Source organism: Oryctolagus cuniculus, chromosome 1 (assembly GCF_051225735.1).
Source record: "Oryctolagus cuniculus isolate XC-2025 breed Fujian yellow rabbit chromosome 1, ASM5122573v1, whole genome shotgun sequence".
Taxonomy (NCBI): domain Eukaryota; kingdom Metazoa; phylum Chordata; class Mammalia; order Lagomorpha; family Leporidae; genus Oryctolagus; species Oryctolagus cuniculus.
This window is the reverse complement of record NC_142867.1, coordinates 84,510,704-84,526,522: the sequence shown is the minus strand read 5'-3', so window position 1 is coordinate 84,526,522 and position 15,819 is coordinate 84,510,704. Positions and strand designations below refer to the sequence as shown.

At 34.1% G+C, this 15,819-nt stretch overlaps 1 protein-coding gene across 7 annotated transcripts in view; it reads left to right on the top strand.

Moving 5' to 3' along the window:
• SLC36A4 (solute carrier family 36 member 4) overlaps positions 1-15,819 on the top strand; it is a 64,489-nt gene that overhangs the window by 41,047 nt on the left and 7,623 nt on the right. For 5 of the 7 annotated variants that reach the window (XM_008262768.5, XM_070076706.2, XM_051850312.3 and 2 more), the window contains 4 exons: positions 2,686-2,913; positions 4,902-5,000; positions 6,446-6,615; positions 12,662-12,831. In XM_008262768.5, coding sequence (XP_008260990.4) covers positions 2,686-2,913; positions 4,902-5,000; positions 6,446-6,615; positions 12,662-12,831 — 667 coding nt within the window. The remainder of the gene's footprint in view (positions 1-2,685; positions 2,914-4,901; positions 5,001-6,445; positions 6,616-12,661; positions 12,832-15,819) is intronic. The other 2 variants (XM_051850296.3, XM_089332397.1) reach the window with 1 other exon arrangement.

Genomic DNA, 15,819 nt, shown 5'->3' with positions numbered 1-15,819 from the left:
TCTTCCACCAATCCCAACTCTGCTACCCACACGCCGAGTACGCTGCTCTCCTCCAATCAGGAGTAGGTCCTACAGTTTATTGGTTGAACTGGAGGCAGCTGTGTAGAAGCTGTTTACTCCTCTCCCAGCGTCATATTGTGGGAGAGCAGATGCATAGAATAAGTCTTAATTCCAGTAACTTAGTCTAGTCCGAGTTGCTCCCCACAGGTTTGTGAAAGCCTTTGTAAAATATAAAACATACACAAATGTAGGGTGTTATGACGTTATTTATGTATTTAGTTTTACTAAAGAACATAATCTACCTTTGGAATTTTAACTATTACATTAGTGGATCATTGAAAAGTCAATAAATTGTTAATTTTAGAAAATTTGATCTCTAAATGAAAACAACTGAATTAAGTAATTTTATTTTATAATATTTATTTCAGTGTTTTACATTTTGGTAAACATGTGAGATCATAGGAAGTCCTATTAGATAGCCAATCTCTGTCTCTAGAGGGCACCAAAGGACTCAAATGTTTATCTGAATCTTGCTCTAGGTATGTATCTACATTTTTATTTAATTTTTTAATCCAAAGAATTTTTATAGCCATCTTTCTGCCAAAGAATGCTAAAACATTATGATATTTGTTACAATATTAGCTTCAAATTCTCAACAACCTAATGATTCAAATAGCCCCTTGACAAATTTGTTATCTTTGTTAGAGCTTGACTTGATCAATATTTAATTTAATTACCAGAGGTACTGCTTTGTTTTGAAATACTTGGCTCTAAATAATTTGGTTACTGAGAAAATTGAGTTACTAGTGAAATATGATCTTAAAACCCAGGGATGTGAATTTACCAATAAATTTACCAATTTACCTATAATTTGTTTCTATTTGAAATTATAGAAAATATAGTTTTAATGGCCAATTACAAGCTATCCATTTCTTAAATAGTGCATGATATAACTTGAAAATTTGTTAGTGCAGTATGAGTTATAAATTGCCTAAACAGTTAAAATATCTGGTAGATATATTCTCTGCAGTTTAAAAAGATGTATACATATGTTATGATGCTAAACATTGCTTAATGTGAATTATAAGAATAAAAACAAGGAAACACTTGAATTGCTAATCATATTACAGTTTGTTTTAAACTTCTAATGTGTTGGATTTTCAATACTTACACATTTAGGCAGATATGTGAGAATGGAGGTTAAGTGGTTGGTTGGGCAGGGACTCCCTAAGTTACAGTGTTTTGGTCAGGTTAACATATAGCTATCACAACTGGATCCTGGAAACTCAAACCTGGGTTTGAATCTTGCAACCATCACTTACTGTCTTAATACAATGCAAGGTCCTTTTTACCCCCTGTTAAGTCTCAGTTTCCTCAACTATAAATTGAAATTAATACCACTACTCATTTCAGAAAGTCATTTTGAAGATTAAATCAGATGTGTATAAAACAGGTAGTTCATTACCTGGCATATAGAAAATACTCAAAAAGTACTAGCTATTATTATTATAGGATCTATTTCTTGGGAATTCATATATGCAGAGTTGATAATGTCAGTGTGTTCAGAGAAGACACTTATAGTGTTTAGGGGCAAATAGGTTTTCACTGACATTCAAATTACAATATGACCATCTCCTATAAAACTTTAAGATTATTTCTAAAAGACTCTATAATTTTACTTCAATTTTAGTCTGTCAAATTGTGTAATTAATTTAATCAATGACAGTTTAAAAATATGTGAATCCTGTAAATCAGTGTATTTTTTATGAAATATTAAAATTGGGTTATATAAGTACTTGAATAAGTTGTAATATAAAATTTATTTATCTTGTAGAAGTTATTTATTTATTTGTTGTAGTGACAAAGAGACACAAGACAAAGCTCCCCTGATAGGAGTGAATGTACTGGTCCACTCCTCAAATGAGAGGGACCCAATGCTGTTATTCTAGGTGCACATTAACAGGAAACAGGAAATGGGTGGAGTTGAGACTCAAACCCATGCAGTCTTATATGAAATGCTAGTGTCCTAACTGGCATCTTGACCACAAGACCAAAAACCTGTCCTGATCTTGTAGAACTTTTTTTTTAATCTAACAAAAATTTACCTATTGTCTCACTGATGGCCATTAATAAATTTAGTGGATTATTTATAAATGCTTATTGACAGTGATGATAAATTATAAATAGTTGTTTATAAATGTTTTAAAATTAGGCTTTGAATTTTAAATTTGACTGCTGTATATTTCTAGGAGGTACTTAGAGCTTATTTCCTACTTGCAACAAAATAAGCTGGAGTAGAATATCCAATGGCTATTCTAGACAAGTATGTTCTCAATTTTGATGATATCAAGAGCAGATCTTTAAGTCTTTGTAAGCATCATGCGCGTGGTAGTCACATAGTTTCAAAATAAAGTAGTAAGTCTATTCTATAATTTACTAATGATCTTTGTTTTCACAGTAAGATGAAAGGAGTTATCTCGCAAATATTATCCTACACTAATTATCCTTAAATTTGGTATATATATTTTTAGGAAACAATATCTTGAAAAATGAAATACTTTATGTATTAAAATGTATCACAAGAACTTATCAAGGAATATATAGCTCATAATTTTTTTGTTTTTTATGATTATAAGTTGATGGAAGCTTTTTTTCTTTGCTTATTCTCCTGGTAATTGTCTCTAGGTTCATGAAGGATTCCTGGAGAGTAAAGTGTTTGTTTCAAATGATACCAATTCATCAAGTCTGTGTGAGAGAAGAAGTGTTGACTTAAGGATATATATGCTTTGCTTTCTTCCATTTCTAATTCTTTTGGTCTTCATTCGTGAGCTAAAGAATTTATTCGTACTTTCATTCCTTGCCAACGTTTCCATGGCTGTCAGTCTTGTGATAATTTACCAATATATTGTTAGGGTAAGTATAATGTGTTCTTAGCTAAATGCCAGATATTTCTTACATAAGTAAAATTTTTAGTTACTTTGGTGGTAAAGGTAATGAGCCCTACTTCATATATGGCACACACTTGATAATCACTAAAAGGTTTACTTTGGGGGAATATTGTTTAGTTAGAAAAGTGTACACCAGAGGTTAAAAACCCAAGCTTTGTAATCACACATAGTTTTGAATCTTGCAGAACTTGCTTCTGGACTTTTATACATTGCTTTAGAATACAGTGATTCATGTACTATTAGAATTAGTATGAGTTTAGGGCTGTGCTGTTAGGGATTGTGCTTAACATGAAACCAAGAACATATAAAATATTTATTCCTATAAAATTTGAGCCAATCACAGAATTGGGTGTGTGTGTGTATGTGTATACATTACATACTTTTAATTTAATTTTTGAACTTTTATTGCTGCTGCCACACTACTTTGTACCCCTTTATTTGAAGTCTGTGTGGTAACCTGAACTGATTCTACTGTCCATATTATGGGGATTCTTAAGTCAGTGTCCTTAAAAGAACCTGTTGATGGGATTCAGAGAATCTGCAAAACCCTTAAAATTTTTTGCAAAATTTATTATTTCTGAATGTATATATGTGTTATCTGTTGAGTAGCCTTATAGCTTTCATCTCCCAAAGTGACCAGTGACCCCAAAAATGTTGAGAACCCCTGATCTTTTTTTTTTTTTTTCTGATCGAATCCATGCTATATCTGGCTTTTTTGATAGTTGCTGTAAAATCGCCATTGGCAGTTTATTACAAACTCTTATAATGGGTTTGTGTTTCAGTTTTTCCCCTACCTGTATTGCAATACCTGTAATCTCCATAACACCTAAGGCAGCAGGATCACTTATAAGACTTTCTCGAGTTCATAGATGAAAATATTAGACTTAGTGGAGCAGAAAAGCTCCACTAAGGTAGACCAAAAACCATGAAATGATGCATGGAGAAGTGTAATATCATCCTGCTTGCCTTGAATAGCAGTTTTGTTTTACTGACTGATCGAAATACTTTATTATTCTTTATTATTGTTCATTCTGACCATGGTTTATGTCTTTAGTCATGTATCACCATTATATCACACAGTTCTTCTTAGGCTTCAGATGTTCTAGACCTCTCTATTCCCCCATTTTACACTTGTTATTCTGTTCCATTCCCTTTTACACTGGGTACTTTGTTCACCTCTTTCCTTGGCCTTGAGTGCCACTTCCAGTCATGTAAGACAGAATGCAGGATGCTGAGGAAGTAGGGACTGGACTTGGGCTTTTTGGAAGAAGTAGCCATTGTGTAACCAGAGATCTCGAACGAGATGCATAGTTTGGGAGTTTATTGACATAGAGAAAGTTGGAACAAGGCAATGAGTCAAAACCAAGTAGTCAAAGCCAGAGTTAGTCATCCATAGACAATAATAATGACAACTGTCATTGTAATGACAGACAATAGTAATGACAACTGTCAGATCAAAGAATAAACAATGAAACAGAAAGAGACTTGTACTAGGGAGAAGCAGAATTATGAGGTAGAAAGTCAAAGTCAGGAACCAAGTATTTTAGAGAACTAAAAGGGCAAGGAAAAATAGAGAATGAATTTCTATTGAGTATCCCCTGCGATGATTGATAACTGACTACATGGCTTTCAGCTTAGACCTTGGATGTGTTTATATATTTCCTGTTGTGGGAAGAGATATAGCCTGGGACTTGCAGGTAGAAACAGGTAATGAGGATGCTTTCACTCTGATTGACTGTGTGGACATGGGAAAAAACAATTAATTTGACAATGAAATCCTAATGGCTTGGCCACTTTAACATAGGATGCTTAAAGTGTTAATTGAAAGATTATTCACTCTTAAAACGCACATTTGCTATTGCAAAACTCGGAAGAATTTGATTTTGCTTCTTAATTTTAAATTTTCTAAGCAAAGATATAACCTGTGGTGTTTTTTCCCCTTCATTTGTGCAGAATATGCCAGATCCCCACAACCTTCCAATAGTGGCTGGTTGGAAAAAATATCCACTCTTTTTTGGGACTGCTGTATTTGCTTTTGAAGGCATAGGGGTGGTAAGTCTTTATGATCATTAAAAATCTTAAGTTAATACAAAGATTTAAAAACTCAGGCTGTATTTTTTAAAATATGTATTTTTCATTTTGTTTCAGTTATTTTTATTCTTAGATTCATGTTTGTCATGATGGACTTGAATTCTAGTTTAGTTCTTCCACTTAACAAGAGCTTAATCTTGACATATCACTTTGTGTTTCTAATATTTATTTTCTTAATATGTATAATAAGGAAATTAGGTGGCTTTTATTATGGAAAACTTCAAGCAGATGAAAAATTCAGAGAATAATATAACAAACTCATGTGTAAAAAGAATACAAGAAAAACAATTTTATAGCAGAGAAATCTGACAACTACCTTAACCAGCTGGTCAAAATAAATGTCATTAAATGATAAATCATATTGATAACATGTGTGCCAAAAGGGTACTTCATTACTGTGATATCCTTCTCTGAAACCCTTAATGCCAGACTAGTTACATGCAAAGCATCAAAAAAATCCAGATTAGAGGGACATTGTAGGAAATATCTAACCAGTGCCTCCAAAAACTGTTAAGGTAATAAAGAGTGAGGAAAGATTGAGAAACTGCCACAGTAAGAAAAGACTAAGGAAGCTAATGACAAAGTGCAATGTCGTGTCCTACTTGGGGCCCTGAAACGGAGAGTGGACATTAGGGGAAAAATTAATCTAATCCAGATGAAGTTTGGAGTTTAGTTAATAGTAATGTACTATTACTGATGCTGTGGCGGAGTATGTTAAGCCTCTGCCTGAGGCACCAGCCTCCCACATGGGTGCCTGTTTGAGTCCCGGCTGCTCCACTTCTGATCCAGCTCTCTGCTATGGCCCGGGAAAGCAGTAGATGATGGCCCCTGTCCTTGGGCCCCTATACTTGTGTGGGAGATCCGGAAGAAGCTCCTGGCTTCCAACCAGCTCGGCTCTGCCTGCTGGAGTGAACCAGTGGATGGAAGACCTTTCTCTCTGTCTCTCCCTCTCTTTCTCTGTATCTCTCTGTCTCTCAAGTAAATCAATAAATCTTAAAAAAAAAATAGTAACATACTAATGTTTATTCTTGTAACAAATGTACCATGGTAATGTAAGGTGTTAATAGCAAGGGAACCTGGGCACGGGTTTATGGGAGCTGCCTGCTTTCTATGTATCTTTTTTTGTAAATGTAGAATTATTCCAAAATAAAAAGGTGATCTTTAAAAAAGCTGGCAGGTTTGCCTGCCAAAAGATGAGTTGGATGTCTTTATTTCAAGGATTTAAAATATGTAGAGTAAAATATATAGTGCACAAAAAGGACTTTAGGAATTATAGATGCTATTTTAAAGGAGAAAAGATTTGAATATAGTCTATAAATACCAGTTTGTATGTATAAGAGATATTGTGTTATTTTGAATTACATACATTATATTCTTTTAAAAAGAGAATTGTATTCTTTTTTTAGGTTCTTCCACTAGAAAATCAAATGAAAGAATCCAGACGCTTTTCCCAGGCATTGAATATTGGCATGGGAATTGTTACAACTTTGTATGTCACATTAGCTACTTTAGGATATATGTGTTTCCGTGATGAAATCAAAGGCAGCATAACTTTAAATCTTCCACAGGATGTATGGTAGGTGGATATAAATTTGATATTCTTAGTCTATGTAGATATCAATATTTGATGATAAAGTTCAGTTCTTGGATTTATGGTTTAAACATTTAAAATTTTTGGTATGATTTCTTCATTTGTACAATCTAGATTATTTTGGTAATTCTCATAGGAGGCATCTGTGAATTTACAGACTCTTGCAGAATTTTTAGAAAGAGATTTAAAAATTCTTACATTGTTCCAAGGTTGAGTCAACCATAAAACATTGATTCTTTTAATGTAGATGAATTTTGATAAAAAAAAAAAAAATCTGTCCTTGCTACCAAAGACCCAAGCACTCCAAGTTCCTGATAACATAATATATCCCATAAGTTATGGCTATCACTGGCTGTCAGCTATATATTGTATGTACCTCAGATCTTTTCAGAGCACAGCTGGGACATGATATAAACAATAAAAATCTGAGGATATACTTTTGGCATTCACAGCTCAATACTAGGAGTGATGCTGTCCCTTCAGTAACTCTAATTAATGCTTCCCTTTTCTCACAATCCCTTCTAGCTCTCACCTTATCCTAATTGTGTAGCTCTCCAGTTAGAATGGAAATAGTCGTGACTTGATTAAAAAGGAACTTTGAGATCATAGTTCTTATTTGAGAAGATCTAACTAACTTGCTTTTCATTTAGAGGAAAGTTTTGAATAAGTATTCCAAGAAGTAACAAAAATCTGGAAAAAAGCAAGGAGGCAAGTCAGGATAGATATTTTCCTTTAGAGCACTTCTGCCGGGTAATTCATTTTAATTTTGGAATAATCTTTAAGTGGTATATAGTCAGTTTCATTGTGGACTGTACAGTTGTGGGACAGTTGAAGTAGTAGTCATGATTTGGGGAATATAGGATGAGAGTTGCTTATTTTACAGTTATAGTGTGTTAAATGAGAAATTTTGACTAGAACAATCATGGGGTTATATCTAAAATTTCTTTCTTAGTATATCATATGAGTTTCTTCTTTCCTTTTCTTCCTGTGTTTCACTTGAGAGACCTTGGGAGTTAACATGTGGTATACTCTACTGTCTGAATATGAATGTCTATGACTGTTTCAGGAGCATCCTAGGAATCTAATGTTCCAACTTGGAGAATGTATGATGAGCTTTGATTGCTTAATTGACTTTAAGTCCCAGAGTTTATAAAGGTCATTGCTTCAAACAAAGGTTGAATTTAAAGAAGCCATAAGATACAGCAAGTATGGATTAGAAAAGTTCTGAGTTATTAACTTCAGTCATTCTGAGGCATTATCTTTAAAAACTATAATACTTTCCAATGGATTACATTTTGCTTTTGAAGTAAAGAGTATGTTTTAAGGTGAAAATGAAGTAAATTGACAATTATGAACTGGAATGTCAGCACGTTGAAGGCAGGTGCAGGGACCCTGTATCCTCTAGGCTTACCACATACCTCCATCATCTTGCACACTGCTTAATGCTTAGGGGACAGTTAGTATTTGTTTTCTTCTAGATTTAAAGGTATTTCAGTTGTTACTTGATAGTGCAAACAAGGCACCACATTTAGTCAAAGTTGAGTGATACTTTAGCAATGTTTTTCCACTAAAGTAACCCAGTAGCACAGGAGAGAAAAAACTTTCCCTTGGGAATCTTGGGCAATTTCCCAAATAGCCTACCTCCAGTGTAGCATCAGTTTATGCTTTACTGAAAGAGTAACTTTTCTTTCTAGTTCATACTGCCTGTGTTACTTTTTATATAAAAATAATTCTCTCCCAAGAAACTTCTGAGTAAAATTTATGCTTCAGTAAGATCCACCACAGTTAACCTATGTCCTTGAGAATTCCTAGCATACTGCCACACTCCAGAGGGAATATACATGTTCAGACATGTACATATTCTGACAGGTTCAGTACAGCTGTTATTAGAATAACCAAGAAGAAATAATCAAGTTGTTTAATACTGGGTTTCAAAACTCCACATGAATAAATTCATGATGGCAACAACAAGATCATAAAATGATGTCTGTTTTCATTGGGACTGCTTTGATGTGTTTTTCTAAATACTTTATATAGATTATCTTCTTTCACACAAATGATCTTAGGTTTGGACATGTTACTAGGTGTTATTTTAACTTATAAAATCTCCTTACCAGCAAAGAAGACTGAAATAGGAAAAGTTTGCACAAGACTGATCTAAATTCTAAAATAAAAATATGAATGTAGAGTTAGGCAGACTAGTAGTAGTAGTGTTAAGTATTATCTTTTGAGTTTGTACTCAGGAGTGAGTGCCACATGTAATATCTTCTGTGTAGCTGGGTTCAAATTATGTCTTTTCTCAAATTTTCTCTAGTGGTAATGTATAGAATTCAAAACAGAAGGTGAAGATTTTTAGCTTATGTCATTGTTGCAAGGGAAGGTTGAAGATGTAGAAGGTCAAGGGTAATCATGCCATTGATTACATAGCAAGTTCTTGAGAGGACTTCAAAGAACAGATAGGATATATTTGTATTCTGTCTTACCGAGTCCTCTTGGATGATGGTATATATGTAATAGGAGCAAACATATTTCTTTTTGTTGTTAGTTTAACTTTTTCTTTTTTGTTCTGCTTCTTTAAAAAATTATTTTATTTTATTATTAATATTTTTAAAGATTTATTTATTTAAAAGGCAGAGGCAGAGAGAGAGAAGTCCTCCATCCACTTGTTCATTCCCCAAATGGCCACAACAGCCGGAGCTGGACTGATCCAAAGCAAGGAGCTAAGAGCTCCTTCCAGAGCTCCAAAGCAGGTGCAGGGACCCAAAGGCTTGGACCATCTTCCTCTGCTTTCCCAAGCCATAGCAGAGAGCTCACTGGGAAATGGAGCAGCTGGGACTCGAACTGGCATCCATATGGGATGGCAGCAGCACAGGTGGTGGCTTTACTTGTTACACCACAAGGCTGGCCCCCTCCCTCTTTCTTTTTTTTTAAGATTATTTATTTTAATTTTATTTGAAAGGCAGAGAGACAGACAAAGGGAGATCTTCCATCTGTTGATTCACTCCCCAAGCAGTTAGGAGCCTGGAATCCCCATTTGTGTTGGTAAGGACCCTGGTAGGTGAGCTGTCACCTGCTTCCTCCCAGGATGCTCATTAGCAGGAACCTGGATTAGGATAAACCTGTGTCTTAGCCCATGTTTGCACCACACAGGAGATGGGAGCTTGAGTGCTCTGGGAAGAAGATTGTTACCCAAGATGAAAGTATTTAGACAAGAATGGGGTTAACAAAAGGCACAAGAAGAGATAAAGAGATAAATATAAAGAAGTTGAAAGAAGGAATTCATAGGTTCTGGCTTGTTCAGGATCCAGAAGGGAAAGTGAATTATCTATCAGATTATTTCCATGGGTAGCTTCTGTATTCAGCCTTGAGAGAAAGAGAAGCAGTTCAACAACTTAATTTTCCAAGTTTACTTTGTAAGGTATTCATACCTGAAAATTTAGACCAAGTATTGATTTACTAGCTAATGTGGAGAAAAAATAAAAATATTGCTTGTTTTGAAGTATGTTTTCAAAACTAATATTTTCACTGGAACATTGTTCGACCCTATAAACCTATTCCAATGTATTATTAAAAATATGTTTTCCTTTTTCTAAATTTCTTTGCTACCAGTATAATAGATTTTGTTTTCAAGCATGAATCAATCTATTTGTTGAATATTGTTAATATTTGTCACATTGAATAGATGTACTTTCAAAGAATGATCTATCAGTATTCATTTTTAACATTGAATTTAATTTAACTAATATTCAGCAAGTATAGTCATCTACTCAGGTGCCTTGGAGAGGTTACACAGAGAAGAATAAATAAAAACTCTCAGGAGCTTTAGCAAAGAGGTGTTTCAGATGATCTTTTAATATGCACTAAACATTGAAAGTTTTTCATGTTCTTTTTTATTCTAAAACAAATTGCCCTGACTTTAAAAATGTTTTTTATTCTTTAGAGTTTACTAGTGCATTTTTTTCAACTCTCTGTGTTTCTAAAACCTAGTGCATGAAGGACTTTTACTGTAGATGTTCACTTAAAATAAAATGAAAACAAAGGTTGATAATGGTTATTGAAAAGTTAAGTAAAGAAAAATAGTTTAGAGTAGTTGAAAATATAGATGCCTAACTTATAAGTAGGTTTTTGAAACAGAAAAGAAGTAAAAGAGGAAAAAGTTGATTTTAAGCTAGTTGTAGCATGTTTTTAGACAGTCTCCCAATTAATTTTATTCCCCATTTTTACTGTGTGTAGCACCAAATAATAGTAATTGCATAAGGTCAATACTGCTGAATAGTCTTGATGATAACCAGGTTCTTAGCTTACATAGCTTCAGTTTTACATCAATAGGAAAGTAATTTTACTTATATGCAGAATGTTGTATTTTTCTTTTAAATGTACACTTAACTGTATCTTAAAAGCATATAGATGAAAAGGTAGTTAGAAAAAGCAATAGTCTTTACTTAATAATAAACTAATAAGAATATTCACTTTACTTTTCACAATGGTCTTTCAGAGTATATGAAATAGCTATCTTTTGGTTAATTTGAATATTTCCACTAACTTGACCGTTTGTGTTTAACCTGTAAAACTCAAGCTAAAAAAATCCTTAGGTAATTTTAAAATTAAGGTGTTATAGTTGCTAACCCTAATTATGCCACTTATAGTTTTAAAAATTATTCCTACTTAGCTTTTGTATTTCCTCTTACTCATTTCTGTGATGACTGTGTTACAGCAGGAATTCCTTCTTGCTTGGCCATAGAGAACTGCTTATAATCCTTAACACTTTACATCTTAAGACATCAGAAGTAAGCTTAAAGCCTAAATTGATGTTGAAGATTTTCTTTACCAAATGTGTGATATTTTATATTCTTTTTAAATGATTATATATATTTTTCAAATAAAGAAAACACTATTCCCTGTGCATAGGACTCTTAGGTGGGAAAGTAGAGCTCCTACGAGGGAAGATTGTGAGTGTGGAAGATGTTTCTGCTGAAGGAAGACATAGGTGTTAAATCACTGGCCCTAACCCCACACTATGTCAGCCCACTCTCAACTTTGGTTTATTTCTTTTAACATGTAAGAGTGGTTAGGCTTTTCTTCTGTTTATCACAAAATATTGAGTTAATTTTATAGTTTGTAACACAAGGGAATGGGTTCTGTAGTGCTCCTCTGAGTCATATGTTTCTATATTTTCTCTCCAAGTCTTATCAACATTTAAAAAATCTTTTGCCAGGCAAAAGAAATCTACCAAAGTCTTTACCAAGGCCTACATATTGAGTTTTTTTTTTGATAGGAGGCAGTCTGCAATATAGAAGTCTGAAGATTTTATGAAAGTGAAAGTTGCTTTGCTAATTTGAAGCTTAGGGCATCAGTGAGGTGTTTCCTTGGATAAAGGAGCCACCACACAACCCAACAATTCTATTTCTGTTTTTCATATAATTATAATAAAACAGTATATATAATCTAGAGAACTTTGCAAGTTGAAACTGTTTAGATCGCCTCCTCTTGGACTTAAAATTGATGACATTTCTGTAACTAATGATACACCTATCAGGACCTTCAAGCAAGGGGAACTAAAATTCAAAGTTTAATTTGATATCTATAGAAGTTGTTCTTCTATAGATAGATCACTGAGGGTATGACTCAAGGTTTAACAAACATAAAGAATGCTCACTTTTTAAAAAGAAAATTGGGAAAATGTTAACTGTTTATGTAGCTGAGTCTAAATTTCTTTTTTCTTTTTTTTTTAAACTTTAATTTAATGAATATAAATTTCCAAAGTACAGCTTATGGATTACAATGGCTTCCCTAATTTCAGAACATTGGTTTAGCCTAAGATGAAGTGTTTCCAACAATATGTACAAAATTGTCCAAATAGAGTTAGAAATGTAGTTAGTGGAGATCAGTTGGCTATTTTTATGAACATTTTTAGTTAATAAGATTATGACCTAAGTGTGTGTTCTAGATTTCTTGTCTAAATGTTAACATTAAAAGGAAGAAAGCTAGATTTATATTAAGAATGACTAAACTTTGAAATTTTTTCCAACAGGTTATATCAATCAGTGAAAATTCTGTATTCCTTTGGCATTTTTGTGACATATTCAATTCAGTTCTATGTTCCAGCAGAAATCATTATCCCTGGAATCATATCCAAATTTAATGCTAAGTGGAAGCAAATATGGGAACTTGGGATAAGATCCTTCTTGGTTAGTATTACTTGTAAGTATTACTACATATATATACTTCTTTTATTATTGAATTTTTAAAAATGAAACCTGTTTAAACATATTTTAAAAATAAGTTTATTTACCTCCTTTGAATGCCTTTTGGCTTAAAATTATATTTTCTCCTACTATATAAGAATAGCACAACCAGATTCTATCACACTTAAAAGAACTAATAAAATTATTTGAAAATGACATTAATGGTAATTAAAATCAGGTACCTCTTACATTTTATTTTGGTTCTCATTTTCCTCAAGATTTAAAAAAAATATTTTTGCTATCTTTTGTATATTTAACAGTTTAACTCTTCATGGCTACCTGCACCTAAGTGTCATTTTATTTTGCATTAGTCTTTAATAATTTTAGTGACTTATTGTTGCTTTAAGGACAGCATATAATTTGTTATTAAGATTTCACATTATAAGATGAATTCCATGTATAGGGTAGAATTAATAATGGAGAGTTACAGAGAGGGAGCTTTGGTTTGGTATAGTGGAAAGAACATGAATTTAGCCCATACTCTGATGATGAATGAAACATTCAGTTAGAAAAAGGTGCAAAATTTTAAAACTATTTTATATATTACTTTTATTAGTATTTTTGTAACTGGAGTGAGTAAAAAAGTAATTTCAATTGATGAAATTCAATTGAAGGAGTTTGAGAAGCATGCTAACAATGATCAATCTTTTTATATTTCATCTATTTCTACACATTGGCTAGCAGTGCTATATGGGAGCTACATATATGCTGACACATGGACCACACAGCTGCTACTGTGAATTTTTTCTCAGAAGTCAAGGGTTTTCCTCAGCAGAGTTTGTAGCACAGAGAACTGCAGGCTTTTCTTTTCTGCTTCTTTCCTTCAGTTAAAAATAGTTAAAGCTTCTTGAACATATATAAGTTATAGTTGTAGCATTATGCTTTGGGCAAAGAGACTGAAAACTGTGCAGTGTTCCCTTAAAACTCATTGGGACACATCATTGGACACTCAGCTTATTTGAATCTTTGGTAAATCCTCCTGAACTAAATTAAAAGCCAACTGATATTCCTGGGAGGACTGTTTTTAATTCTGTTCTGTGAAGCACTTGAAAAGATTTTGGGTTGTGCTCTTTACTGATGAGTGTGTGTGTGGACAGCTGACAGGGCCTTGTGTTTATAGAGCAAGCTGTACTGCATGAACAATTAGAGTGGAAGCAATTTTTATATGCCAAAACCTGTTGGTATAATTAGAAGTATGGTTTTATATAATTGAAATTATACTTCATTTTTAAAAATATTAGATGGGAGCCTGGCATTGTTGCATAAAGTGTAGAGCTGGTGCCTGCAATGCCAGCATCCCATATAGGCACCAGTTCATGTTAGGCAGCTTCATTTCTGATGCAGCTCCCTGCTAATGAAAAGCAGCAGAAGTAGCAGAAAAGGGCCCACGTGGCTGGGCCCCTGCCACCCATGTGGGAGATCCTAATGAGGCTCCTGGCTTTGGCCTGACCCAGAACTGGCCATTGGGGCCATCTTGGGAGTGATCCAGTGGATAAAGATTCCTTTCTCTGTCTCTCTTCTCTTTTAACTCTGACACTCAAAATAAATTAATCTTAAAAAAAATAACTGTTGGTGGGAATGCAAACTGGTAGAGCCACTATGGAAATCAGTTTGGAGATTCCTCAGGAACCTGAATATAACCCTGCCATACAACCTAGCCATGCTGCTCCTTGGAATTTACCCAAAGGAAATTAAATTGGCAAATAAAAGAGCTGTCTGCACCTCAATGTTTATTGCAGCTCAATTCACAATAGCTAAGACCTGGAATCAACCTCAATGCCCACCAACAGAAGATTGGATTAAGAAAGTATGGAACATGTACTCTATAGAATACTATACAACAGTAAAAAAAAAATGAAATCTGGTCATTTGCAACAAAATGGAGGAATCTGGAAAACATCATGCTGAGTGAAACAAACCAATCCTAAAGTGACAAATATATGTTCTCCGTGATTGGTGACAACTAACTGAGCACCAAAGGGGAAACCTGTTGAAGTGAAAAGGACACCATGAGAAACAATGACTTGATCAGCCCTTTTACTGACTGTCCAGGAACAGCTTACCACTTTATTCCTTTTAGTATTTTTTTTTTTGTTCTACTTAATAGCATTGGTTGAACTCTTTAATTAACACACAATTATTCTTAGGTGTTTAAATTTAACTGAAAAGTGATCCCTGTTAAATGTAAGAGTAGGAATAAGAGAGGGAGGAGATGTACAGTTCGGCACATGCTCACTCAGACTTACCCCTAATGGTAGAGTTAGAATCGTGCCAGGGGATTCCAATTCAATCCCATCAAGGTGGCATGTACTAATGCCATCTCACTAGTCAAAGTGATCAGTTTCAGTTCATAATTGATCATAATGATAGGATGAAGAATCAAAGGCATCACACAAACAAGACTAGTGTCTGCTAATAGTAACTGACAGAATTACAAAGGGGAGAACAATCCAACATGGGAAGAGGGATTCACAGCAGACTCAGAGAATGGCAGATGTCCTAAACAGCACTCTGGCCTCAGAATCAGCCCTTAAGGCATTCAGATCTGGCTAAATAGCACATGAGAGTATTTCAGGCATGGAAAGCCAAGACACTCTGGCAAAACAAACAAACAAACAAACGAACAAAAAAACAAACCACCAACCTAAATGAAAGATCTCTATGAGTCTGTGAGTGAGGTGAGATCCCAACAGAAAGAACAGGCCATCACAGAAGGAGGTACCTTTCTCTGAAGGGAGGAGAGAACTTTCACTTTGTCTGTGGCCTTTTCTAAATAAGATCGGAGTTGGTGAACTCAAGAGGCTTCCATAGCCTTGGTAGCTCATGACAAGAGCCTAGGGTGATTACTGACGCCATAAACAAGAGTGTCAATTGTTAAATCAACAACAGGAGTCACTGTGCACTTATTCCCCATGTAGAATCACTGTGCACTTACTCCTCATGT